General features: G+C 39.4%; 1 protein-coding gene across 2 annotated transcripts; it reads left to right on the forward strand.

Annotated features, from left to right (window-relative positions):
- Window positions 1–8,389: 8,389 nt before the first annotated feature.
- On the forward strand, window positions 8,390–23,195 carry YPEL5 (yippee like 5). 2 transcript variants are annotated; one of them, XM_032497291.1, is made up of 4 exons: window positions 8,420–8,543; window positions 18,812–18,854; window positions 19,664–19,829; window positions 21,292–23,195. In XM_032497291.1, exons 3-4 carry the CDS (start codon window positions 19,689–19,691, stop codon window positions 21,514–21,516), a joined length of 366 nt encoding a protein of 121 aa, XP_032353182.1. In that variant the 5' UTR covers window positions 8,420–8,543; window positions 18,812–18,854; window positions 19,664–19,688; the 3' UTR covers window positions 21,517–23,195. The 2 variants fall into 2 exon arrangements, with proteins under 2 accessions (XP_032353183.1, XP_032353182.1); XM_032497292.1 differs by lacking the exon at window positions 18,812–18,854 and having other exon boundaries at window positions 8,390–8,543.
- Window positions 23,196–26,805: the final 3,610 nt, after the last annotated feature.

The raw sequence follows: 26,805 nt of genomic DNA on the forward strand, positions 1-26,805 counted from the left end.
GACCTATCATCTTCATCGTATTTAGCCACCATCTGACATAATACTGTTCAGTTAGTTCCCTCTCCCACACCCCAAGCCCTGGCCCACAGACTGTAAACTCCAAGAGGCTAGGGTCTTGTCTGTTTCATGCACTGCTGTGTCCTCAGTCAAGGAAGGAGGCCTAGCACATAGCAGGTACTCAGTAGCCTTAGAATAGATAAATGAAAGAAAAGCTTTAAAAACAAATTCATGTCAAATAGACATGGAAATTATCATTTGTGATTTACTAAACTGACAGCTGGTATAGTGGAAAGAAGACCAGATTGAGCAGTCATAAGACATGGGTTTTAATTCTAGATGGGCTTTTTAATGGCTGTGCTGCTCAATGCCCTGAAAATTCTGAGTCTTAGGCCGGTTTGTTGCATGTTGAAGAAAGATAGCAATGCCTCACACATCAGTGATGGAAGGATCAAACTAGAGAGTACATATTAAAATGTTTTGTAAACTATAACTACAAAGTGTAAATAAATATATTATTTTAACTTTTGTTGACTGGAAAAAAATGCACAACCTAAAATTGAGAATCATGTTTCATTCAGCACACATACTGAGGACTTAAGCCTGGGAAACAGTCTCTCAGATAGTTCTGAGGGAATGTTGGGAAGAGGGAAGGGAGAAATCAGGATATACAGGGGTTTTTGCAACAAAAACCAGAGAGTCGGAAAATCAAAAGATTACTGTTAATTAAAGAAAAACCAGATAGACATCTCAAGTTAATTAATTTAGCGCTTTTCTATGTTTTGGAAGATTCAACAGTCTAAGCTCATTGAAATCATTCCTTTGTTATGCACCTTAACTATCTAGGCCAGCTTCCTGCTGTTCTCCATCCTGAATCCCCTCAGGGTATACAGTTGGGGGAGGATGGTGGCTGCACGGTGGCTGATAGCTTGATGGCTGCAACATCCTCTGTTTACTGATATGGCAGGAAACATCTTTTTTCCACCCTTTAAATTACTACAGTATTTACTTATATAAGTGCTTTCCCTATCCTATTTATAATAGGCTTCAACTTAAAAAACACTGATTTAGAATCAACATTTCAGAAACTCATCTAGTACATAAATGGAATCGAAATCTACAAATGAGGGCAGAGTATATAAATTCTGTCTATTCTTGGACCCTGTTGTGTTTTTTTTCACACTTTGCCCACTGACAGCTGGCTTCACTTTTGAACAGTCTATTTTGCTGGACTAATTTCTTTTTAAAGAGGCTTTCTTCCTGTTTATACCTATATGTTCTTACAAAATTTTTAGAAAACACTGAAAAGTATAGAGGAAAACAAAATCACCTGTAGCCCTAACAGTCTAGGGACACCCAAAGTAAATATTTTGAAATGTTTTCTCTGAAATTATTTTTAAAACTGAAGTTGCATGTGACAGTCTCGTTTTGTACAGAGAGTAGAGTGAGTGTGCTGCATACATAACAATGGCTCTGCTGAGCAGCCTGGTACCCTGGTGAGCAGGAGGCAGATGGCACAGAATGGTGGGAGAAGCACAAGAGTTTGATTCTGACTCTGCTTGGTAGCTTATAGATTTGGGGCAAGTTATTTAATCTCTCTGAGCCTCTTACCCCATCTGCCAAATAATAATTCCTACCACACTGAGTGGTTGTGAGCATAAAATAAAATAAAATATTTAAATTGTCATAAACTGGTGATACTCAATAAATTATACTCATATTATTAATACTATAAGCAACGATGTCTTTAAAGGTGGCAGCTCCATCTTACAGCAAGAGAGATGAAATTGAAGCAAAGTTGGCTGGAGCCAGACACAGTGGGATAGGACAGGGTAAGATCTCTGCACTCCTTGTCCAGAGAAGACTTCCCGTGTCTGAGGCTTACCCTTGAAAACAGTGATCAAAATCAGAGAAAATCAATGGGAACCAACAACCCCCAGATCTGGCTACAACTTAAGGACAGTGATCAGAGCTCTCTGTCACTGGCTCAGTGCAGGAAAGTACATGTGGCCAAACCTGTGATGTGCCACCCAGAGTACCCTTCAGGATGAAGGACTGGTTTCCCAGTTGCTGGAGTACTGTCAGCAGACCACCTTCAGCTGTCAGCCCCTCCACGGGTGACCTCAGTGAAGAAAGCTGCCCTGCCAAAAGTCACATCCATTTTTGGGAATGACCCACATCCTGTGACTGATGCTGTAGGGGTATAAAGGCCTAACCCTCTTTTCCCAACTCAGGACAGCTCTGAAAGTCCATCCCATCTTCAGAATGCTCTGTCAGGTAGACTGAGGCTTCCATGGGAATTTGACATCTCCATCTATGCCATCCAGCTCCCTTCCCTTCTCTTCTCCGGTGCTCCCTACTGGCCTTCCTATGCAATAGCTCCATCTCAGAGCCTGCTTCCAGGAGGAGTCAGCCTGGGACAGAAGCCTCCCCTCCTCCCCTCCTCACTTCTCCCAGTGCAGTCACTACTTCAGGGCCTGGGGGCTTCCTGAGGAAACAAAGGACTGAACTGACACTAGACTTCATTCTTACATTTTACTTTTTAAAAATGTTACAAGAGGGCTTCTGCTTCTAGGAGGATGGATACTTTTCCCTATTTGTCTTGCTAAATACAACTAAAAACCCTGGACATTCTATATATTACAAACAAAAGACTCTGAAGGTGGAGAGAAGAAGGAAGACAAACTAAAGACCTTAGGACACAAAGAATGACCTCACTGAGTGTCTTGAGTTTCCTTTTTGCCTCATCTATCCCACACCTAGAGCTGATGAAGCCTGCAACTCAGAAATGGAAACAAGCATACGTAAAAAATCCAGCACCAAAAGCCTTCTTTCTCCAGTCAAGAAAAGTACAGTCTTGCAAGAGAATCTTTCAGACAATAACCACTCAACTCCAGCCAAATACCACTGGAAAAAACTGTGGTCCCATCCCCACCCTCACCAGCAAAGGGAGACTAGACCTCTACCCTCACCAGACTGTACAACAGGGTGCCCAAGCCCCCTTCCAGGGTGGTGTCAGAGAAGGCCACATGGAAGCTAGAACTTTCCTATTTTCCTTCCCCACCCCACCCCCCACTATCCAGACATGTGTCAGTGGAGACCACATGGGGGGCCTGGACTTCTACTTCCATCCTGCAGTAATGAGGCCTCCCCTCCTCTCCTCGCTGGGCTGGCGTCAGAGGCTAAGAGGAGGCCTAATGGAGAGTCAGGACCTTCACAATTGTATAATACAGGTCATGAAGGGGATCTAGAACACCCACCTCTTTGCAGCAGTAAAGAGGACTCCTCCCCTTCAGGTGTCAAAGGAGGTTGGCTGAGTGGAGAATCTGGGCTTCTAACCCTACCCCTGGCAAAATGAGGCAGCAGCTCCCCCTTCATCTGCCCACACTAGATTTTATTTGACACCTGCCAGAGTGGTGTTAGCAGAAGCCAGCTAAAACAAAAGGCTTATACAAGATTCAGTCTCAAAACATAAAACCACAAAATAAACAACTTACAGTAGAAAATTATTCATCACACCAATAACCAGGAAGATCTCAAACTGAATGAAATAAAACAGTTAATACATGCCAACACCAAGAAGACAAAGATGTTAGAATTATCTGGAAAATATTTTAAAGCAGCCACAATAAAAATGTTTCAGTGAGCAATTATAAGCACATTTGAAACAACAACAAAAAAATTTGTAAAGCATCGAAATAGAAGTCATAAAGAGGAAACAACAGAAATTTTAGGACTGAAAATCACACAGTAACAAATAAACACCAATGGATGGGCTTACAGCAGAATATACAAGACTATAAAAAATCAGTGAGCCTCCTCTTGGAAGACCTGAACTGACCCACAGAGAGAATCTGTGACTATGTGATGGAGGGACACCCTGGCTAGGGCTTAGCACGTGTGATTACTAGACCCATGCCGTCTACTATGGGATGGGGAGATTTGATGCATCCTCCCCAGTGCTTAGTCCCAGTTTTTGCTATTATGTTCTGGTGAGGAATTCAAGGACCATGATACCTTGATGATGAGAAGACTGTGGGGGTCTGACTGATTACAGAGTGGCAGTGTGCCCCATGAGACTGTGCTACCACTCCAATAACCCTCCAGAGGGGGCGACAAAATCACTCTCTTGCAGAACCTCAATTTCCTCTTGTGAAAATGAGAGTTAGGCTACGGAATCTTCAGTTTCCTTCAACTCTATAGTACCATAAACTGAATTTGTTAAAATTTCGGATTTGTGGATGTGGCCTTTATTATCAAAGAGAAAGATGGATTTTCTTTACTAACCAATAAATTTAAACACAGGCATGAGTCTTTCTCATGAACAGGGCAGTTATTAATCCCAGGCAGAGGAGAGCAGAAATAAAGTGTATAGGAAAGAGGGGAACACTGAGACCTTGGGGTGCCCCTGTGTTCCTGCTGGAAGTAGAGGTTGCAGAGATCATAACCCATATTTAACTGCACTGACTTCTTTTTTTAAACTACACAGGTTTTACAGACTCTTTATTTAAAAAGTAAATCAGTACATAGGGGTAAAAGTTAAATAGCTTAAGGGTTATCATTGTTCACAGTTTGATGTTTCTCTTTCCAGACCTTTCTCTCTTTTACACAAGCTCATATTTCCACTTATATTCCACATCTTCTCTTTTGAATTTTAGAAATTGTCAAAGAAACAGAATTTTATTGCAAACAAAAAAAAATCTTTTTAGAAGACCCAGACGCTTATGGAAAAAAAGTATAAGTCCTGCCTCATCTCTCTCTAATTCCTGTCAACTCGCAGGGGGGTAACACGCACAAAGAATATACAATCACCAACTTGATATCTTTACTTGTATTCCAACTGAGCATCTCAAATTTAAGTCCAAAATGGGCTTAAATGATTCTTTCCCCACCTTCTCTTCCCAAACCCATTCTTTGAGGCCCAGGTTTTTTCCTATCACTAAAGGACCCCAACATTCATCTTGTTGCTCAGGCTAAAATCTGGGAGTCAGCCTTGGCTCCTCTATTTCCCTCACACCCCACATCCACTGTGTCAGTAAATCCTGTTGACTCTGTTTTCAAACTATCCCAAATTTTGCCGTTTCTCACAGTGTCTGCTATCATAGCCATGGTATAAGCCACCATCCACTCTCACCTAGATTACTACATTCACTTTTTGACTGATCTCCATGCTTCCAACAGCAATCAGAGGAATTGTTTTAAGATGCAAAATGAAAACAAGGTTTAAGTGACTTCACTGACTTTCCATTACACTTGGAATAAAACTCTATACCTATATGGCCCCATGTGCTCTCCTCCCACTTTCAAACCCCTTCCTTTCAATCCCTACACCCAGGCTCACTAGTCTTTCTGGATATATGAAGCCCCTTCCACACAGGGGCCTTCAATTTTCTGTCCCCTCTGGGACATTCTCCTTCAGTATCTTGGTGCTCCTTCTCAGATATCCCTTCTTACACGACCTCAAATAGCCATCTCACCCCTACCCAACACACTGCTTAGTTCTCTTCAAGGCACTCACAATAACCTGCAGGTATTTAATCACTTCCTTGTTCAGTTTCTCTCTCACTAAAGTCCATCACCCATGAGTGGCACAGACTTGATCTTAATCAGCACTGCATCCCTAGTTTCTAATGCAGTGCTCGGCATGTAGTAAATGCTCAGTAATTATTTATTGAATGGAGGAATGAAAACATACATATGTATCCAGGTTTTTTAAAAATAATGGTTTTATGCTTTATTTACTCTTTTCAAGTTGCTCTTTTTACTTAAAAATATTACACAAACACCATTCTATGTCAGTGCATATAAATCACATTCTACCATCATACCATGTTTAACTATAATTTATTGAACTATTTCCCTACTCATAGACATTTAGATCATTTCCAGGTTTTTTGTTTTGTTTGTTTGATCGGTTTTGGTATTACAAATAGTGCTTGAAAGAACTCTCTTTTACATATACTCTTGCACCCTTGGATAAGTGTTTGCACAGACTAAGTTCAAAGAAGTAGAATTGTTCTTTCCTGACTTTAAAGAGAGAACTATGGGCTGGGAGAATGAATAGGGGCTTCATTTCAGAAGACCTGTATTTGAATCCAGCCTTTGCCACGTGCTTAGCTCTCTGTGACTTTCGGAGTCATTTTGAGACTCAGTGTCTTGACCTGCAAAATACCGTTTACACGTAAGGGATAGTGAGTGTATAACTAACTGTCTTCTAGAATGCAAAGTTCTGTGCAAATGGAAAAATTATTTATCAGGTTGTGTGGCAAAGCAGTTAAGAGCCTGGGTTCTGGAGCTGTACTGCTGGAGTGGCTATGTAGATTCCACTGTTTACTGTGTGCCATGGGCAGATTGCTTAACTTTTCTATGGCCTCAGTATTGCCATCTTTTTATGAGATGAGGATAATGAAAGAAGCCATCCCAGAAAGTTGTTGTGAGGATAAATTAAAATATGGATAAAATGCTTAGAATACTGAGTAGCACATAGTAAATACTGTGTAAGTACTATCATTGTTATTGTTGTTCTGATTTATTTGGGACCATATAAAATATTACTTCATGAAGAACACCTCACTAAATACTTCTTGATACTTCTTTTTGTTTAAAAAAATCCTCAAATCTTCATAAATTATAAACATCTTTCCCCCTTGTCATTTCCTTCTCTTTACCTTTATTAAGTTTGTCATTGTTTTCAATTTGTTCATGTGTCACACAAAATACCACATATGATCTACTCTATCTTCTACATACGTCACTCAAAAACTGGAAAAAAGAAGAAAACCCTAGTATTTCTCAATGATTTCTAGAGAGAAAAAACCCCAATGACATAATGGTGCTCTGAGAAAATCCAAAAAAAGAAAAGAAAAGCTGCCAGTGTATTATACTTCTGTGTACCATCACCAAAAGGCACTGGTTATTATTCATAGTATGTTCATCTTGAAATTCAGATGGCACATCCATGAAAGACACAGCTCAGCCCTGCTTGAAGTCTTTCTGCAGAATTCCCACTGAGCTAAGCTGTGCTAGTGAAACAGAGCTGTCACAGTGGGTATGGTTAACCCTATTTGCCTGGTACATGTTAAATGACATGAGGTTTCCTAGGAACACAATGGAACACAATGGCCATGGCACTGGGGAAAAACAAGGCTGTTTACAATTTGATAAACAAGCACTGATCTATGTTTCTGTCTACTGTGTAGTCACTATTTGTATCTTTGAAATCCTGTATCTCAGTGGGCTCTTTTCTCTTTTCTTTTCTTTCTTCTTTCCAATAAGTGATTAGTTTGCCCATTCCCCAAAGTCCATTTTGAAACCAGAGAACACATCTGCAGAGGTCAAAATTTTGCTAGCCATGAGCCACCTCCAAGATTGCTGATATTATTACAACCTTTGCCAAAACAAAGGGCTTTCTGTGAATTCAATAGGATGAAATCTTTTCAGATCAAAGCTTATTCAGCTGTCACTGGTTAAAATTCAGAATTATAGTAAGGATGTAAAAGCATTGTGGCGACGTCAGACATTTCTGCTTTATCCTGACAGTCATCCAAAGATCATTAATGTAACTACTGAGGAAATTATAATTTAATGAGAGGCAAAACCTTCCATCTTAAGCGTTGATGACGGTTAAGAGAATAACTACCCTTTCCAACAAACAAATCTCAGACTTTGAGGCAAAAAATTGCCATGTAGAAGACTGCATTTTCTCATTGTTTTGATAATCACTTCCACTACAAAAAAAAAACTCAGGGAGTGTTTTCAGACACACTTGAAAAATCTTTCTATAGGAGTTTCTATATGCCCAGACTCAAACGGTTTGGGCTTTGTAAGTAAAAGGTGGCACTCTGTAAGGAGGGGCAAAAGTAAGCAATCTCAAAGAAATTACATGGTGCTTTTAAGTAGGGACCTGCTCCGCCTCTAAAAAACAGCCTCTTGTTTTCATTTGTTATCACTGGGCCTCAGGAAACTAGGCCCCAGCCACCACCTGGTGACGCTGATGACGCGCGATGTCTCACAGCTGCCGCAATTAGAAAGGCTGAGCGGTCGCCTTTAAGAAGCTGACTCACGTGGATGCTGTGTTGTGCGCTCTCAGCTGGGAAGGGGCTGGATTTTAGGTCTCTCCACATTGGCCGTTTTGGGAGAGGGGACAGAGTTAGCCTCTTTGATTGGCTCTGAGAGTCCGGGTCAGGGGCGGGGCTAGCTGCCGGGAGATTGCCCTGGGTCGGCGGCTTCTGGGAGGGGTGGGCCTGGACTCGAAGAGGAGCAGGAGTGGGGGAGGGTGAGCCAGGGAAGGGGAGGGGCCCAGCGGAAGGGGCTGGGTGCCCGGGAGTGGGCATGGCCTAGAAACGAAGGGAGTTCTGGGCCAACCGGGAGAGCCGACTGCTCGAGGGGCGGAGCTACGCTTGGTGATTGACGCTGAGGCCCAACCAGGGAGAGGCGGGGCCAAGGCCAGGGCCTGACTAAACCTGGAAACTCGGGTGGCCGAGGGTCTTTATTCCAGCTGAGGAGCGAAGAGCCGTAGGCGGCAGAGGGTCTCACAGCCGCTTAGGGTGAGTGAGGAGGGTGGGGGTTGGGTCCGGGACCCGGTGAGAGCTGAGGCGCCCCTCGGGGTCAGGGTCGCGAAGCACTCGGGAATCGGCCCGGGGCGGGGGGCCCAGGCAGGAAGTGCCTTTTCCTCGCCGCGCTCCCCCTGGGGTCCCAGCGCGGTCGTCCCCGGCCCCTCTGGGCAGGCCCCGGCGGCGGGGCTGCGGGCCGACGAGCTGGCCTGTTTCCTCTTTGTGAGGCCCAGGCGCGGTGGCTGCCGTCGGCCCGCCCCCGCCGCGCGACCGGCGCAGCCTCAACAGCCGCGACCCCCAGCTCGCCGCCCGCGCCCTCCCGCCCCGGAGGCTCTTGCACGTCGCAGCTGAGGCCTCTGGTGCCTCCTGGGCAGGCAGTTTGGTCTGCGACCCCGCCGCCTCGGCTGCCCCGCCCCCACGGGCCACGGCCGCACCGCCGTGTTGGGGGCGTTCTCCAGGCTCCGCGCCGCCGCGGTCGCCCCGGAGGCCTGCGACCCCGGCCCCAAAATGAAGTCGGAACTCGACTCCGAGTTGTGGGGCCGTGATTACGCCACGGCGTGGCCCGTCTTTCAAAAGGGCCACATCCCCGGCCGACTGGCACTTGCCACGGGAGGGGAGCGTTGTTGGCTTTTGTTTGCTGCCCCGCAAAGGGTGGATATCCGCTAGCCTGCCGTCCTGCACCCCGGCAGACCCCCAGGCCGCGGGAGGGGTCTCCGCCCTCTTGGCGGAGGGCGTGGCGCGACTGTTGGGCCGCCCTCGGGCGTCCCGGGCCGCGGGGCCGCCCGCTCAGCTGTTTCCGGCCCGTGTTTGTTGTGCGGGAGGAGGCCCAGCTGCGCTGCGCTAGGGCCCTGGCCCCTCCCGATTGGCCCGTGGCGTCACGTGCCCACAATCAGCTGGGGCCAGCCGGGGCTGCGGGGCCTAGGCGGCTGCGGCAGTGCGCACGGGGCGCTGGTGTCGCCTGGCCGCCTGCTGCCCCATGGCGAGTCCCGCGTCCTTGCTCTCCTCGCAGGTGGGAGGGTAGGCGCGCTCTGGCCGCCTCTATTCTACGCTCCTATTTAGGTAGGCAGGACAGTGAGTGTTCCTGACAGCTGGAATTGGAAAACTGAAATAACTACAAAGATCTGTTTAATCCGGACACCTATTAATCTCCTCTTGCAAGGAGAGTCTAGGAAGGTGTACAGCTCATTTATTTTTAAACTTTTTTCTTTTCGAAGAGCCCTGTTGGTAATCTGAGGACTTTTATTCCTATGTCCTTGACAGATGGAAAACCTGAAGTAACCTCAGGCTAACCTTGTGTTTTTGGAAAATTAGACTTGCTGGTGAAGTAACCGGGGGTAATAGGATATTAGCTAACTGCGCAGTCGCGTATACAGTAGTGCAGCTGTCTTCCAGCAAAGAAGGACCAAAAACGCATGCAGTGTGTCCGGGGTACATATTTGTGCTAAGTGTGAAGTGTCTTGGACTCTAAAAAAGTTTATTACATACTTTAACTGTGTTAAGTAAAAAGGAAATCGCAAAGAATTTATGATCTTTTCTTTAGAAGCTTACAATTTTTAGTAGAAGGCCATAGGCAAATGAAATTGGATAACAGTACAAAGTTAAATATTAGCAAGTATTGTAAGAGTTCAGAAATGGGGCAGTGAGAAATGAGTAAGAGTGAAGTAGGAAGCATTCTAGAGTGCACTGGTATTGATTAGATCTAGAAAATGAAGAGGCTTTGGGTTGCTATTGGGCAGACAGAGGCCTAGGAGGGAAAAGGCCTACAGCCTTCACAAATAGTGAGAAGGTGGAGCTTGTGGAATTTGGCACACAAAGTATTTTCCATGTCCCATTATCTTTCTGGGTTTGTACTGGAGTACCAGGTAAGATGTCATGCTCCTTGGAAAGGACTGCTGTCTACCTTTATCATATTCTCACCCAGCTCAGTGCCCAGTGCAGGCCTACTCATTGGCTTTTTTTTCTTTTTTTAAAGTTTATCTGTGGCAATCATCTTACCTATAGGAGAGGGTGTTGATGAAATGTACTTAAGTAAATTATTTAACTCTATCCAGGGAAACTAAATTGGATTTTAACAATTTTTCTAAAAAGATTAGTAAAATACATGTTGCTTCTGAAATATCTGGTTGAATCACTGTGGATCTTTGCCTAGCTTGCCTTTTCTTTTGCCCTGCTTAAGTAGTAGGAGGGCAAAAAGGGTTTTAAAACAGTTAAAAAAAAAAAAAAGGAAGGGAAATAAGGCCAAAATTAAGTCTAAAAAGAGGATTAAACTAGCTACTACCCTCTCAAAAAACAGCCCATGAGACGTGAAGCTAGTACTAAATATTGAGATGCGAAAATAGTCCTGCTAAGTATAATCCTTCCCAGAGTATCACTTTAGGCTTCGTAGTGGCTAAATGGCTATACAACAAACATTAGTTTCTCTGTTAATCCTGTGTAGTAATGTCTGGGTAACTTAGAAGCTGAACCTTAGCTGTGGCTTGAAACTTGCTACTTGACACCTGAATCAGAAAAACAGACAGTTAAATTATACTCCAGTCCATCCAAACGAGAGATCTTGAATTTGCCTTGCCAAAAGCTGTTTCAGGGAGATTACCAATTCAAGATTGTTTAGCTGACTCACTGAGTTACATGACTAGTCTTATTTTCTATTGATGACTAAACAGTAAATATTATAGAAACATAATAAACTTGGAAAGTGTTTAACAACAATAAATGCATGATTTGGGGGGCAAGAACAAAGATATAAAAGTTACTGTCAAATGAAGACCTGGTTCCACAACCAGAACATCATTTGAAACAGCAAAGTAAACTGGTCAGGTATTGCAAGGGAACAAGAGGAAAGCACAGCTTTCTTGTGTCACTGAAACCTTGGTTTGGTGAATACTTTGTACAAAAAATTGGAAAATTGGTTTGTGGGTCAAATTGTATTTCCTTTGTAGATTTTTGATGGAACTTAGTCACAAATTGATATGAAATAGTTGATGAGACTACAGTAGCATTAAATGTTAATTATAATAATCAACCCAGCACCGTTAAAAGCTCCTTTGGGTTTTGTTCCTTCTGTTTTGGAAAGGGAAGAGACTGAAAACCCAATATACAAACTGCATGCGCATGTTTCCATTTTAGCCTAACCATTGCAAAACGCAACCTCCCCTGAAAGGGCAGATTCCTTTAACTGTTTCTGCAGTAGGCTCCTGCACATTCAGTTCCCTGCAGGAGAGAGTCTGTACCTTTTATTGCCCTCTACTTCCTAGTGCAGTGGAAAAGCCCCTCTTAACCTGTCCAGTGATAGAGTTGGTGGACTGTGTGTTCTGTGGTCTGTGGAAGTACCCTGAGGAAACAATTCTTTTATAAAGGAAAAGTCTTATAAAAAAAAAGTCTTTTATAAAAGGAAAAAACTGTTTTCCCACCAGAGGGTTCTTAGAGATGCAGACCAATGTCTGCATCCTCCTCCCTGGTATTTTTAGGGTTGGGAAGTGTGATTCCCCCTTCTGTGAATTCTACTTGCCAAGGCTGAATCTGAACTGAATTATTAATTACAGGGAAGGCAAGTGCCTATTTTAAGACCCAGAATTATGATACTAAGAATTTGGATGCTTCAAAATGTTTCTAAGTTTCCTCCTACTTGTAATTTCTGTTACCTGGTTGCTTCGGTTTGTAGTGATTAACAGGAGCTAAAGCTAGTTAATAGTGTTTGTTTCATATCCTTTCTGAGCCTTGCTTTAATAGGAGGGGGAAGTTCGGGAGGGAAATGTTGAAAAAGGTAATCTAGTTTTACTAGATGTATCTTCATTTAGCATTTATTGTGTGCCAGGCACTGTTCTCAGAATGTATTATCTCCATTTAACTTTCACAACTCAGAGATGTGTTATCTCCATTTTAAGTTTCACAACTGCTATCACTGTTTTATAGATAAAGAAGCTGAGGTGAGGATACCTTACCCAAAGTTTACACAGCTTTTAAGTGTCAGAGCTGAGATTTGAACCTAGTAGCCTAACTCCAGAGTTGAAGTATTTGGGCTACATTGTTTAAATCATAGGGGTGGGGAGAGAAGGAGGGAACAGGTGGGTATACTGTCTATTTTTATAATCTTTGTGTTGTTGATCTTCAACATGCTGAACTTACTACAGAAAGTTAAGGACTTTAGCTAGAAAATCCATGAAGATAAAGGGAATGGCATTAAATTGATTTTGTCAAATACTCCTATTGATCCTTAAACCTGAATGTCAACCAAGTTTACTTTTTTCTGAGAAAAACTGTCTGCTTTCTAAATGAAAAACTCTTTTGCTGTCTGAACAAGTTTTTAAGAAGGGGTCAGCACACTTTATGTCAAGGGCCAGATAGTGAATATTGTGAACATTGCTGGCCATGAGGTTTCAGTGGCAGTTTCTCAAACTCTGCCATTGTAGTATGAGAGCAGCCAAGTATAAACAAATAAGTGTGGCTGTGTCCCAATAAAATTTTATTTATGGACGTTGAAATTTGAATCTCATATAATTTTCACATGTCACAAAATATTCTTTCAACCTTTTTTCCCCAATCATTAAAAAGTATAAGAACCATTCTTAGCTTGTGGGCCATACAGAAACTGGTGGTAAGCTGAATTTTGCCCATAGGCCTTAGTTTGCTGACTCCTACTTTTATAGAAAATATTCAGCAATAAGCCTGACTAATGAACAAGATAGCATATTTAATTTGTTAGTATGTATATGTATGTGTGTAGTATGTATTTGTGTGTATGTATAATCAATACCAGCAAAATCGAGTGGAATCTGAAATTAACACAATACCATTTACATTAGCATCCAAAAAAATGAAATACTTAAGTATAAATCTAACAATGTGTACAAGATCCATATGAGAAAAAATATAAAACTCTGATGAATGAAATCAAGAACTAAGTAAATAGAGATTCCATGTTCACAGAGAGGGAAGACTCAATGTTGTCAAGATGTCAGTTCTTCTCAACTTGTTCTGTAGATACAGTGCATTCCCAATCAAAATCTGAACAAGTTGCTTTGTGAATATTAACAAACTGATTCTGAAGTTTCTGTAGCAAGGCAAAAGACCCAGCCAGAATAGCCAACACTATTTGAAGGAGAAGAATAAAATCAGAAGACTGACACTACCCAACTTCAAGACTTAGTATATAGCTACAGTAATAAAGACAGTATGATATTGGCAAAAACAAAAAAAAAAAAAACACAAAAAACAAAAAAACCAGACAAATAGATCAGTGAAACAGAATAGAGAGCCCAGAAATAGGCCCACATAAATATAGCCAACTGATCTTTGACAGAAGACCAAAGACAATATAGTAGAGCAGAGATAATCTTTTCAATAAATGGTACTGGAACAACTGGACATCCACATGCAGAAAAATGAACCTAGTTACAGACCTTAAACTCCCACTCTCAAAAATTAACTCAAAAGATCACAGACCTAAATGTAAAATGCAAAAATCATAGAACTCTTAGGAGACAATATAGGAGAAAACTCAGATGACCTTGAATATGGCAGTGACTTTTTTAGATACAACACCAAAGACATGACCCATAAAATAAATAACTGATAATCTAGTCTTCATTAAAATTAATAACATCTGAGCTGCAAAAGGCAATGTCAAGAGAATGAAAAGACAAGGCACAGACTAGGAGAAAAGATTTGCAAAAGACATATCTGATAAAGGACTGTTATCCAAAATATACAAAGGACTCTTAAAAAACTCAACAATAAGAAAACAACCCAATTAAAAACTGGGCCAAAGTCCTTAACAGACTCTTCACCAAAGAAGATAAACAGATGGCAAATAGCATATGAAAAGATGCTCCACATCATATGTCATCAGGCCAATACAAATTAAAACAATGAGATGCTACTATACACCTACTAGAATGGCCAGAATCCAGAACACACAACACCAAATGCTGGTAAGGATATAGAGCAATAGGAACTCTCATGATGTCCACACACAAACCTGCATGGGACTGTTTATTGCAGATTTATTCATAGTTGCTGAAACTTTGAAGCAACTACACTTTCCTTCAGTTGGTGAATGGATAAATAAATGGGTACATCCAGACAGTTGAATATTACTGAACACTAAAAAGAAATGAGCTATCAAGCCATGAAAAGGTATGGAGGAGCCTTAAATGCATATTAGTAAGAGGAAGAAGCCAATATGAAAAGGCTGCATATGGTATGATTCCAACTATATGACATTCTGGAAAAGGCAAAACTATGGAATCAGTAAAAAGATCAGGGGCTGGTAGTGGGTACAGATGAAAAGGTAGAGCACAGAATTTTTAAAGCAGTGAAAATACTGTGATAACATAATGATGGCTATATGTCATTATATGTTTGTCCAAACCCATAGAATGTACAGCACTAAGCATGAATCCTAATAAACTATGGACTTTGGGTGGTGATGATGTGTCATTATAGGTTAATCGGTTGTAACAGATGTACCACCCTGGCGACAGATGTTGATAATGAGGGAGATTATGTATGCATGTGTGGAAAATCTCTACTTTATTTTGCTATGAACCTAAAATTGCTCTAAAAAATTAAATCTCAAAAAAAAAAGCCTTTTTTTAGAAAATTGTTTTATTGCCCTGGACTCAAACTAGGAAGTTATATAGTCCATAATATCTTAATTTTAAAAATAGTACATTTCTGGAGATTGTCTTCCATGGATTTCTGAAAGAGAAAAACCTTTTTTTCTCTTACAGATTCTGTAAATCGTATAAATTTAAAAAAAAAAATCTGAAAAAAGGTAAAGATCCTAAAAATGGGTTGTTTCACCAGAGTCTCCTATTACAATAGAAATTGAAAATTCAAGGTAGCTAAATGTACTATTTATTGAAGAGGGAGGAAATTGAAAAAAATTACTAAAATATGATCAGCATATCATCTATGAATTTCACTTATGTTTTCAACCTGACCCTTCACTGTTTCCAGTAATTTCAAATGAACCAGTATTAGGCTCCCAGTTAAACAGTCAAGTTTGTTATCTCAACCTTTTAAGGAGTTTAATAACCTAGAGATTAAAAAAAAAAAAAAAAAACTAGTACCAAAGAGGCATTATTTATAAAATTATTTGGGGAATGGTACTTATAATAAAAATTGGGATTATTAGACTACGATTTTTTGCTTAAAGTGTTGAAAAGGAAGAAAGCATCTTAAAGCTTTAGTCATCGGTGAAAGCAACTCACTCTTAAGATATTTTAGAAATATTTGACTGAAGATACTGGGGACTCTTCTAAGTCCAAGAAAATTGGTTAGCATATCTGGGGAATAATTTGGATGTAAAAATAATCAGAAAGTAGATCATTGGTTGCCTGTGGCTGGAGATGGACTGCAGAAGGGTTTGTGAAAATTTGGGGGAAGTGATGGAAATATTCTAAAGCTGGTCTGTGGTGATCGTAGCACAATTTTGTAAATTTACTCAAAATCATTCAGCTGTACACACTTAAAAGTGGCCAAATTTTATGGTATGTAAATTATTCCTTTAAAATTGTTTTTAAAAAATCAGCTATATTCTCTCCTATCAAGGTAAGCTTCTAAGTTTGTAGAGGAGTGGTCTGTATAAGCTCTTAGACAGGGGTGCCTGAAGTACATGCCTTTGACCTTACTTTTGTAGCACTATCTAAGTTAGCACAAATATAGTGACACCTATGAATGTATGTTGCATGTACTAATACACACTCCCTGACCACAAGAAATTTCGCCAGAAGTTAGGAGAATTAGAACTAAGATACTGACAGGGGAGGGGGAGAAAAGACCTAGAAAAGTGATTTAGGAGGGATAGTCAATTTTGCAATTTCTTAAAGAAGTTGCCAGGGTTTAGGAGAGAGTGATTGGAATTGCCACCCCAAATTAGGGAATATAGGAGGCTCAGCACGGAGGCAGGAGGGGTGCGTGCTAAATCTGAGGGAGAAAGACTGGGTCTGACAGTCTCCCCTGGTCACTTGAGAGTAAGTGGAACAAGAAGAACTGGAGCAGGGTTTAGTTCAGATCCCAGTTTGACCAATTTCTGAAATGTGAGGTCTTTATTTCTTCCTCTGCAAAAGTGGGATAATACTTTAGAAATTGTCAAGATTAAATGTGATATGTAAAGTACCAAATGCAATGTCCCATTTGGTGTAGACACTAAATAATCATTAAAGTCTAAGGCAGAGTTCAGTATATTATCTAGGTCCAGCGAAGCCTGATTCAAGTGTTTTGTCTTAGCTTTTTAAACACCCGCCCCCCCACCAAAAGTAATGACTTTCCTCCTTAAACAATGGAGTGGCATGCTAATTGACGTCAGGCTCCTGAGTTTGCACAGTGGAAGTTGTACTAGGTTGTGTTCCCAGTTCAGCAAAGCTAAGGCCTAACAAACACCTAGAACCTAATGACCTGTGGAAGTATTTCTGTTTCAAAAGACCTTAGACAGCAAGTGGTGTTTTGCTTGCTTCTGCTAGATTCCGTGGCATTCTAGCTAATCTGCTGGCAGATAAGGACTACAGTTATTTATATATTTATATATATCATATATTACTCTATAAATGGCAAGCACAACTAGGAATAGTAATTCAGTACAGATATTTTTGGTCTTGGTAATGAATCATGTCATTGAACCCAGTAAAAAATTAAAAATAGTCTGACTTTAGCAGGGAAGAGAAAGCATCTCAAATCTATTTAAATCTATTTACAAATAAAGGGTTTGCCTGTATCCAGTAGCAAATGGTCACAGCCATGTTGTAATTCTGAACCAAAGATAGAATGATGTAGGCAGAACGTATAGGGAGAGTTCATTTTGAAGTTCAGTGCGTTTTTCCCCATAGCATTGTATCTGCAACAGTCAATTCAAAAACATCTAGTTATTCCTGCATTATGGTTGAAATAAATTACAAGGTGAATATTGTATTTAAAAGTTTGAAGGAAAATTGACTTTGAAGTAACAGTTCCCAGAAGTGCAAGTTGGAGGCTAAATGACCACACAGATGCTAGTTTTCAGAGAAACGTAGACTCTGAGGACGATGCCTTAAGAAGTGAGACTGTAACAGCCTTGCTGTTGATTCCTTCCTGTAAATGACCGATAATAAGAAATAGGACCAAAATGAACTACTCACAGGGTCGCTGAATGCTTTATTTATGTAGAGCCAAACTCAGATGTCTTACAGGTGAAATAGTTATGTGGCACAGAATGAAGAGAGGAGACCAAGTAAGTGAAGCAGCCTTGCAGGGGGAGTTGCAGCTACCACTCAACTCTAGCCAGTTATTGCCATGTGACAGTACATGTCCCGTGTTGCCAGGTCTCCCCATTGTTTTAAAGAAGCCCTAATACAGGTTCTTAATCTCTCACATTTTAAATGATTCTCAACTGTTTTTTAATTAAAAATAAAAAAACTGTGGGCCAGATTAAACATGTCCGCCTATGTTTTGGGAGGGAAGGGTTGTTTTGTTTACTACTTCAACCCTATGCCACCAAGTGAATCCAGCCTGCAGGCCTCAGATTTGCAACTTCTGACCTTTGTGTAACAAATCTTATGTTCTTAAGCAACTGGGAAAAGTAATGTTATCATCCTAAAGGCTGAAACAATAGCAGTAAAGTCTTACCTTTTATTGTCATTTTGCAGAAGTGTAATCAGAAAGCTAATTTCTTAAGTCTTGTGTTTTTATCCAGGGTTTATTCATTGACACTCTTGTTGGTGCACTGGTTTTCCTTTTACTAGCTACAGATTGTAATTATATTCACTATTTGTTTTTCAGTCTTTATTAAACTTCCATATCATAATGTTTAATGAAAGTCATAATTATCTTTGTGAGAATGACATTTCTGATGACATTAGAACTGCCTAATGCCTGAGGAAATTGACAGATGTCAGAAGGAATGGAATGTTCTTTTTAATTTGTAATGGAATTTCCCAAAGTTTAAGATGACAGTGGATTCTCATTACACATGGGTTCTAGATTAGTTTTTCCTATAGTGGGTAGCTATCAGCTCTGCATGCCATTTTAAAAACACAGTATTAAATATTTAAAGCATAGGAGCTGATCATTACACCAAGGAGTAAATTCTTTTTTAAATGAAAGCTATAGTGTATTCTTGACTGTATCTAGAATTGTTTTTTAAAAAAAAATACTGTCTTAGGGGATTAATTGCAATGAATTTAAGAAGTTGCATATATTGACTCTTCCTAACTTTTTAAGTATTGAAGTATTATTCTTGTTTCAGAAGTTGGATTCATAGCTTTTTTTTTTTTTTAATGTTTCAGGAACTTCTGTGATTTGTTGAATCAGTAGGATTTCTTAAATATAGTAAGTTATATAATAACAGCTCATCTTTCCCTTCTCTGTTCTTGTTTTCCTCTCTTTATGCCAAGCCTAGACCATCTTGTGTGCCCTCTTAGAGGAGGCAGTGTAGAGTAATGGGAAAATTTTGGCTTTGACTTGCGTGAGCTGTATTCCAGTCACAATTTTCTGTACTTGAAAGCTGTGTAAACTTTGACAAGTTAGTAATCTTGGATAATCTGTGAAATGAGGGCGATAACATCACAAAGTTGTGATGGTTTTGAAGTAAAGCACAGTACTCCATAGATTCAAACTCACTGTTAGTGCCATCACCCCTACATGGTTGTCAATGCACCTGATGACCAGAGAACCAGGCACTCCGTGCTCTCAGACTAGGCTACCCTTTTTCTACTCTTATCTGATCATCCCACTCTTGCCCCACAAGTCTTTTCTCAGAGTACACATACGCAGAATGTATACCTAACTAACCCTTGTGCTAACTTTTTCTCACCTCTCTGCCTGTGCTACTTATCATTCAGTTTGATATTCCTCTGTCTACCTGTTTTTTTTCATACCAATCAAAAGAGAAGTGATACCATTCCTTGGCCTTGCCTAAGCATATTTACTTCCTTGACTCACTGCTTTTAAAATGTTCTTAGCTTGGGTATGCCTGTTTGTTCAGTGTGTGAACTTTGAATCCTTTTATTCAGTCAGGTATGTTTTATGTTAAATATAAAGAGATCACATATAAATGGTTCTCTGTGACACTACCAAGTAGACACTAACAATTTTTTTTAATCATAATGCATTTCTTGTCCTTTTCCATTTGCTCCTAGGTTTTTAGAACTTCAGCTATAAAAAATGGGTAGGATTTTCCTCGATCATATCGGTGGTACCCGCCTGTTTTCCTGCGCAAACTGTGATACGATCCTGACCAACCGCTCAGAACTCATCTCCACTCGGTTCACAGGCGCCACTGGCAGAGCATTTCTTTTTAACAAGGTTGGTAGGAAAAACCAGTTTGATTTCCTGTGGGTCAGTGGGTATATTTGATAATAGTATCCTCAGAGCATGGAAATGTCAGGAAAAGTCATAATGAGAGATGCCATCTATAGAAATGATTGCCCACCAGCTTGTCTTCGATGGGACCTTAGGATTACTAGAATGTGATTTTTAACCTTGAGAGTTTAAATGTTGTGTTATAATAAGAAGGGTGGTCTCCATTGTTCCAGAAAACATTCAGAATTTGGTAGTGACTTCAGACTATTGAAGGGGCTGAGACACCCCCCCCATATTGCTGATTTATCCTTATAGGGAGATAACTGCATTAAGCTATCATAGCTTGACAATGCAAGTGAATAAAGATCATCTAACCAACTTCCCTTGCTCTAATTTATGCTTACCAGTCATCCTTCTGGTTATGATTTGGCTAATAGGTTTGCCAACAGGAAGAACATTTCCTCACTTACAGATGAATGCATTCTGTAATTTCTGGCTTGCTTTGAAATTAGTTGATGTAATTACCTCCTGGAGTCTAATGTGTACCAGCAAAGTTGAATTTCCAAATATTTTAGGCTAAGGAACAAAACTAATTCAAGGTACTATTCTTAGAAGTTCAACCAAACCTCCCGGTGGACACCCCTCTGTTCTTGTTAGAAGTGAGTGTTTTCTCTCAGAATTGATATTGTATAGCTCTTGGTCTATCTTTAGTTATAGAGCAGGGATTGGTGCACCATGACAGGCCGGCTGCCTGTTTTTGGAAATAAAGTTTAATGAAACACAGCCATGTTTCTTCATTTATATATTGTCTGTGGTGGCTTTTGTGCTACATTAGCAGAGCTAAATAGCTATAATAAAGACCATATAGCCCTCAAAGCCAAAAATGTTTACTACCTGGCTCTTCACAGAAAAGTAAAGTGTGGAGGATTGTTGCTGTTCAGAATTGTCGGAAATGTTTCACAGATTCTTTGAACCCACTTGAAAACTATGTATTGCAATCTATTCCTGTCTGTTTGTAGGTGAAATGTATTTTCAGAAACAAATTTTGCAAACTTCTTTTTATGGAATACCTGTTGTGTACTAGGTTCTTTTACACTGGTAACCTTATTTGTACTCATCATTGAATGCTGAATGATAACAGTTGGACCCAGACTTACATTTTGTGACTCCAAGTTAAGGACTCTTCACTACAGCACAGAAATGTAACTAGTATCTATAAATAGTGTGACTTAGACTAGTATGATAATGAATGATTGCATTAGATGTCCAGTCCAATCCAGTCCAGATGTTTACCTGTCCCAGCAGTTTGTAAAAATAGCCCTTGGGAAGTATATTGTAGGTTTGACTAAAATAACAACTGCTATTTGCCTTTCTGAAGTTGCTATTATGTCACTAGCCAAAATACTGTGTACCATTTTTAGCAGATAACTTACATGCCTTTGCAATTTTGTTTTACATGTCTTAGGTAGTTAACCTGCAGTACAGTGAAGTTCAAGACCGGGTTATGCTCACTGGCCGCCACATGGTTCGAGATGTGAGCTGCAAAAACTGCAATAGCAAACTGGGCTGGATCTATGAGTTTGCCACTGAAGACAGCCAGCGTTATAAGGAAGGCCGTGTGATCCTGGAACGTGCTCTAGTTCGAGAAAGTGAGGGTTTTGAGGAGCATGTACCATCTGATAACTCTTGAAGAAAAAAGAGATAAATTCATCTTTTCCCAGGTCTCCTTCACTGAAAACAAAAATCTACTTACATACACTGTCACCTTAGCATCAGAGTCGGATTCATGAACTGCAGAACAAGAGGTTGTGAGAATCTATGATGGAACATTTCTTTCCTTCTTTTTTTTAATTTTCTATTTTCCATCCAACAGCAGTGTGTAGAAAGAATATTATGCAGACGCCGTTAATTTTTTCCCCCTATGTTTACATCTTGAGACAGAATAGTCTATCTGCAGCTACATGGTAGGCTATGTGAGGGAAAAAATCTGGGCTATTACAGTGAAAGTGTCTTATGTAAATTTTGAAAGGAAAATGTGTCAAGAGCATGGTTTTTAAAATTTATTTGGGCTTCATTTTAAACTTTTTTTAAAACCCAGTTATTTCACTTGATTTGCTAGTTTCAGAGAAGAGATCCGAATTTGTGACCAGCGCTAAAGGTTCAGTGTTAGTATGGCTTGTGCTGGCCATTGTGCCATATTCTTGTTGGAGATGAACCGTAGCACCAGAGCCCATTCTTCCTTGTCAGTCTTGACCCAAAGGTGTCACCATTCCTAGTTACTTGTCACCACATAATTGGTGTTGATCGGAAACTTTTCCTGATATGGGACAGAACTGCTTGGTTGTCTTTTCCATGTAACTTAAGCATAGTAATATAAATAAAGTAATAGTCGGATGTTTTTGGTCCTGTGTTGCTTTTAAAATCACCTTTTAAAAGAGCAGAGTATTTGATATGTAATTTTCATAGTGTTTCTTTTCATCTCTTAAGCTAAATTGACTGTGTATAAGATAATGCTTTGTTTAAATTAAAGCATACTGTTTAAACCCACAGTATTGCATTTAGAAAACAGTTTGAACACAATGTCAGTGTGCATTCATGCAGAAGCATTTCATCTGCATCTGTTTTAAAAGGAGGGAAATGAAGCAGCTTATCTGAAAATTATGCTTTGCAAAGTGTTGCAGCTTGCCCTCCTCAGTTTTGCATTGATTTTGACAAGCCTATAGGGCCTGATTGTTACCATTTAAAGGACTAGAAATCTCTTGGCATTATTTTCTTAGAGCATCCCTCAGAAGTTCAGCTATTGAAATCAAAACTTAACTTGGTCCCTTCAAGTGGAAAGGGAGCAGATTTGACTCAGGGGGTTACTTTAGCCCAAAATTTACAACAGTATGAAGTATTAAAATGTAAATGTCTCTTTATCCAAACTATTTCTAGATATTCTAGTATTTGTTTCTGGTGAAATAAATGGCATTAAAGTTGGCTAAATACTTACATGAATGAATAGATGTTTGCCCAATTTCTAGGTCTTTGTCTAGAGATGAAATTTGCCTCAAATTAGCAAAATCTTTCTGTCATTGATATTAGAAGTGACTTCTGAGTACAGTTAGGATTAATTTTCTCTTAATTGCTTTTGGGCTCTTGGTTAGAGGCATAGGTCATTTGGTAGGTGTATAATATTGTATTTGAGATATGTGGACACAAATTCTTCTCTTTCCTTCACCATAGACTTAATCTACAAGCATTAAGAAACAACATTCATTCCCATTCATTTCCATACCAGCCTTTGATTATATGCAGATTCCTAGTAGCATGCCTTACTTACAGCACTATGTGCATTTGCTGTCACAATAAAGTATATTTTGTCTTGCATTGGTGCAAAACTGCTACTTATTTTCCATTGATCCTTGTCTAGTAATCATCTTAGTTTTTGCCTAGGAGCATGTACATATTACCTTTGAGTAGCTATAGCTTTTTTTCAATTGGCAGTGTTAAGGTGGCATTCTGACTTAGTTACCTCTACCTAACTTATGCCTGGAGATTGAGTTTACCAATATTAACTTTTCTGAGATGATTTTTGCTTCAGACACTGACAACTATAGTTTAGTATATATGAACAAATAAAATGTCATATCATTAGGTTAACTTTTAGGTGGCTGTGGCAAGTACCATAGCAGTGAGTTCCTCTATGCCTTCCTTTTGAAAACTTACATTTGCAAAAAACCAAAAACAATAGCAATATGGAGGATTGAGTCAGATTGGATTAGTTACAGAAAAGCAAATACACGCTGTTCGCTTGAGATGGGAAACCACTAATGGGAATGATTTTGTTTTGGGATGGGAAGGTTAACCAAATACAGGTGAATGTATTGTATAGTGACTAGGTTACTGAGGTATGTAGTTTTTCCCTTTGAAATTTTAGAATCCTTCCTCGTAAGTTTTAGGTGACAGTGACCATAAGTAGTTTTGATCTTAAACAACATGAGTGCTTTTACTTAAAGAGACTGTCCTAAAATGAATATTCTGGGTTAAAAACTTGTTAGTAATTATGTAATGACTTAAGTTACAGTTGTGAGTGACTGGAAGAGAAAGATAGTACCATAACTAAATTGACTTATTCATAGAAGTCATTTGGGATGTTTAAATGCAGAGCCTGGGCCCAAGGTAATTTTTGATCAAGAAGGATTTGGAAACTACCAATTATAAAATATTCAGAGACATGTTTATGGGGTTCATTTTCACAAGTTAAAAATACCTCACAGTTTAAGCAGATCCACTAATTGCATGTCTTTTTTTAACACTGGCTTCCCACTAGGAGCTATGTAAAACCAAAGCTCTTCTAATCTAGGGAAGGTGTGAATTGGGAATAGAGCAAGATTAAACTGAAAAACTCCTGTTAGGTAGCACTTTGGAATGATACGAAGATAAGCTATTATAGAAGTAAAGCAGACCTAAGAGGAGAAATTAGCATGGATACTCATCCTAAATAGTATGTCAGTTATATGGCTTTTTTATTTTAAAATATTGGTACTTTCCAAATTCAAACTTTTATATAAATAAAATATACATTTCAAAGCACCATTAAGGGTTTGGTGATCCTGGGCATCACTGTATATATTGAGCTTTATTTTTTAAATCATCTGCAATTTATGTTCTAGGGCAGTCTACCCAGGCAATAGAAATAAAAGCAAAAACAAACCTAATTAAACTTACAAGCTTTTGCACAGCAAAGGAAACCATAAGCAAACAAAAAGGCAACCTACAGAATGGGAGAAAATATTTGCAAAAGATGAGACAGGGGCTTAATTTCCAGAATATATAAACAGCTCATACAACTTAATAAGAAAAAAATGAACAACCCAATCCAAAAAAGGGCAGAAGACCTAAACAAGCAATTCTCCAAGGAAGACATACAAATGGCCAATAGGCACTTGAAAATGTTCAATATCACTAATTATCAGGCAAATGCAAATCAAAACTACAATGAGGTATCACCTTACACCAGTCAGAATGGCCATCATTCAAAAGTCCACAGACAATAAATGCTGGAGAGGCTGTGGAGAAAATGGAGCCCTCCTACACTGTTTGTGGGAATGTAGTTTGGTGCAGCCTATAGAAAACAGTATGGAAATTAGTCAAAAGGTTAAAAATAGACTTACCATATGATCCAGCAATCCCACTCCTGGGCATATATCCAGAGGGAACCTTAAATCAAAAAGATACATACACCCCAATGTTCATAGCACTACAATAACCAAGACATGGAAACAATCTAAATATCCATCAACAGATGACTGGATAAAGAAGCTGGTATATTTATACAGTGGAATACGACTCAGCCATAAGAAATAATAAAATAATGCCATTTGCAACAACATGGATGGACCTAGAGATTGTCATTCTAAGTGAAGTAAGCCAGAAAGAGAAAGAAAAATACCATATGATATCACTTATGTGGAATCTAAAAAAAGACAAATGAACTTATTTACAAAACAGAAACAGACTCACAGACAGAAAACAAACTTATGGTTACCAGAGGGGGAAGGGGGTGGAAAGGGATAAATTGGGAGTTTGAGATTTACAGATACTAATATATATAAAACAGATGAACAGTTAAGTTCATACTGTATAGCACAGGGAACTATATTCAATATCTTGTAGTAACATGATGAAAAAGTATGAAAATGAATATATGTACATGTATGACTGAAGCATTATACTGTACACCAGAAATTGACACATTGTAAACTGACTATATATGTCAATAAAATATATGTATATATATATATGAAAAAAAAATTTTTAAATCATCTGCAATTTGACCATTTGGGAGGTTTGTCAAACAGTGAATTATGCCTCCATTCCCTCCCACAACACTGAATTGGTCTCTGAGGTGGGACCAGGAAATCAAATTTTTTACCAAACTGCAAAGATAACATATCTGCTAGTACTTGAGAATCACTATTCAAAGGGTTGTTCAGAATCAAAATAATGTATAGTTGTGGTGTGTTATCACCTGGTAAAAGCAGGTATTTATCACAGGAGGCCCACAGGCTTAGAAGTGTGAATAAGAAAAAACAGATTAATGGAATTTCCACCTGCTTTTGAAAAAGTGACTTTTGAAAGGTTAAGTACAATAATCAGATAAACTGACATTTAAGGAGAGGAAAATCTCTGGGAAGGTTCCTAGAAAGACCACTAGACATTAAAGACCTGTCTTCAATGCTGACACTGATTTATTGGCTATGTGACTTTGGGAAGTATGTGATTAACCTCTGAACCTTAGTTTTCTCAAGTATGAGTTATGAAAACAAGCCCTGTCTTAAATGATTTTGGTTAGAATATAGTGAAATATAGAGTCTAAAAATCTGTTAAGTGTCATGCAAATGTTTGAAATAACTACTCTTTTTTTCAGTAATCCTGAACAACCCTTCACAATTTAATTTTGCTTTAAATCAAAGAATGACCAGAATGCTTTCAAAGTTTTATAGATCCTTCCTCGTCTTGATATGCAGTGCTGAATCTTTAAGCGTTTAGAGCGTGAAATCTGCTGTTTATCAAATGTTGCTTGTCTTGACTTTTCATCATAAGAAATCTTTCATAATCCGCTATATAGACATTTTACTTTCCTTTCAAAAATGTGCAAAGCTCCATTTTTCTCCTACCATGGAGCAGAAGGAAGAAAAGGTTTAAAAAGTTCATTGACTACAACCTCAATGATAAAGTAAAGAAAGAAAGAAAGAAAAAGCCTCCATTTTTACCCCTAGACAGGCAGGGCTACTTTTGAGAAGAATCCTGCAAGAATTTCCACTAAAATTCCACTAGTTACTTTTCATACCCAATTTTCTTTCTCTCATGTTTGCCTCAGCGTATTTCACATTACTGCTATAATAGTGTTAGTCCAGTTTTTCAAGAATCTTAAGGTTATGAGAAACAGTTTGTATACCATATCATCTCATTTTAACCCTCCTCTGCCAATTTG

Source organism: Camelus ferus, chromosome 15 (genome assembly GCF_009834535.1).
Source record: "Camelus ferus isolate YT-003-E chromosome 15, BCGSAC_Cfer_1.0, whole genome shotgun sequence".
NCBI classification, from domain to species: Eukaryota; Metazoa; Chordata; class Mammalia; order Artiodactyla; family Camelidae; genus Camelus; species Camelus ferus.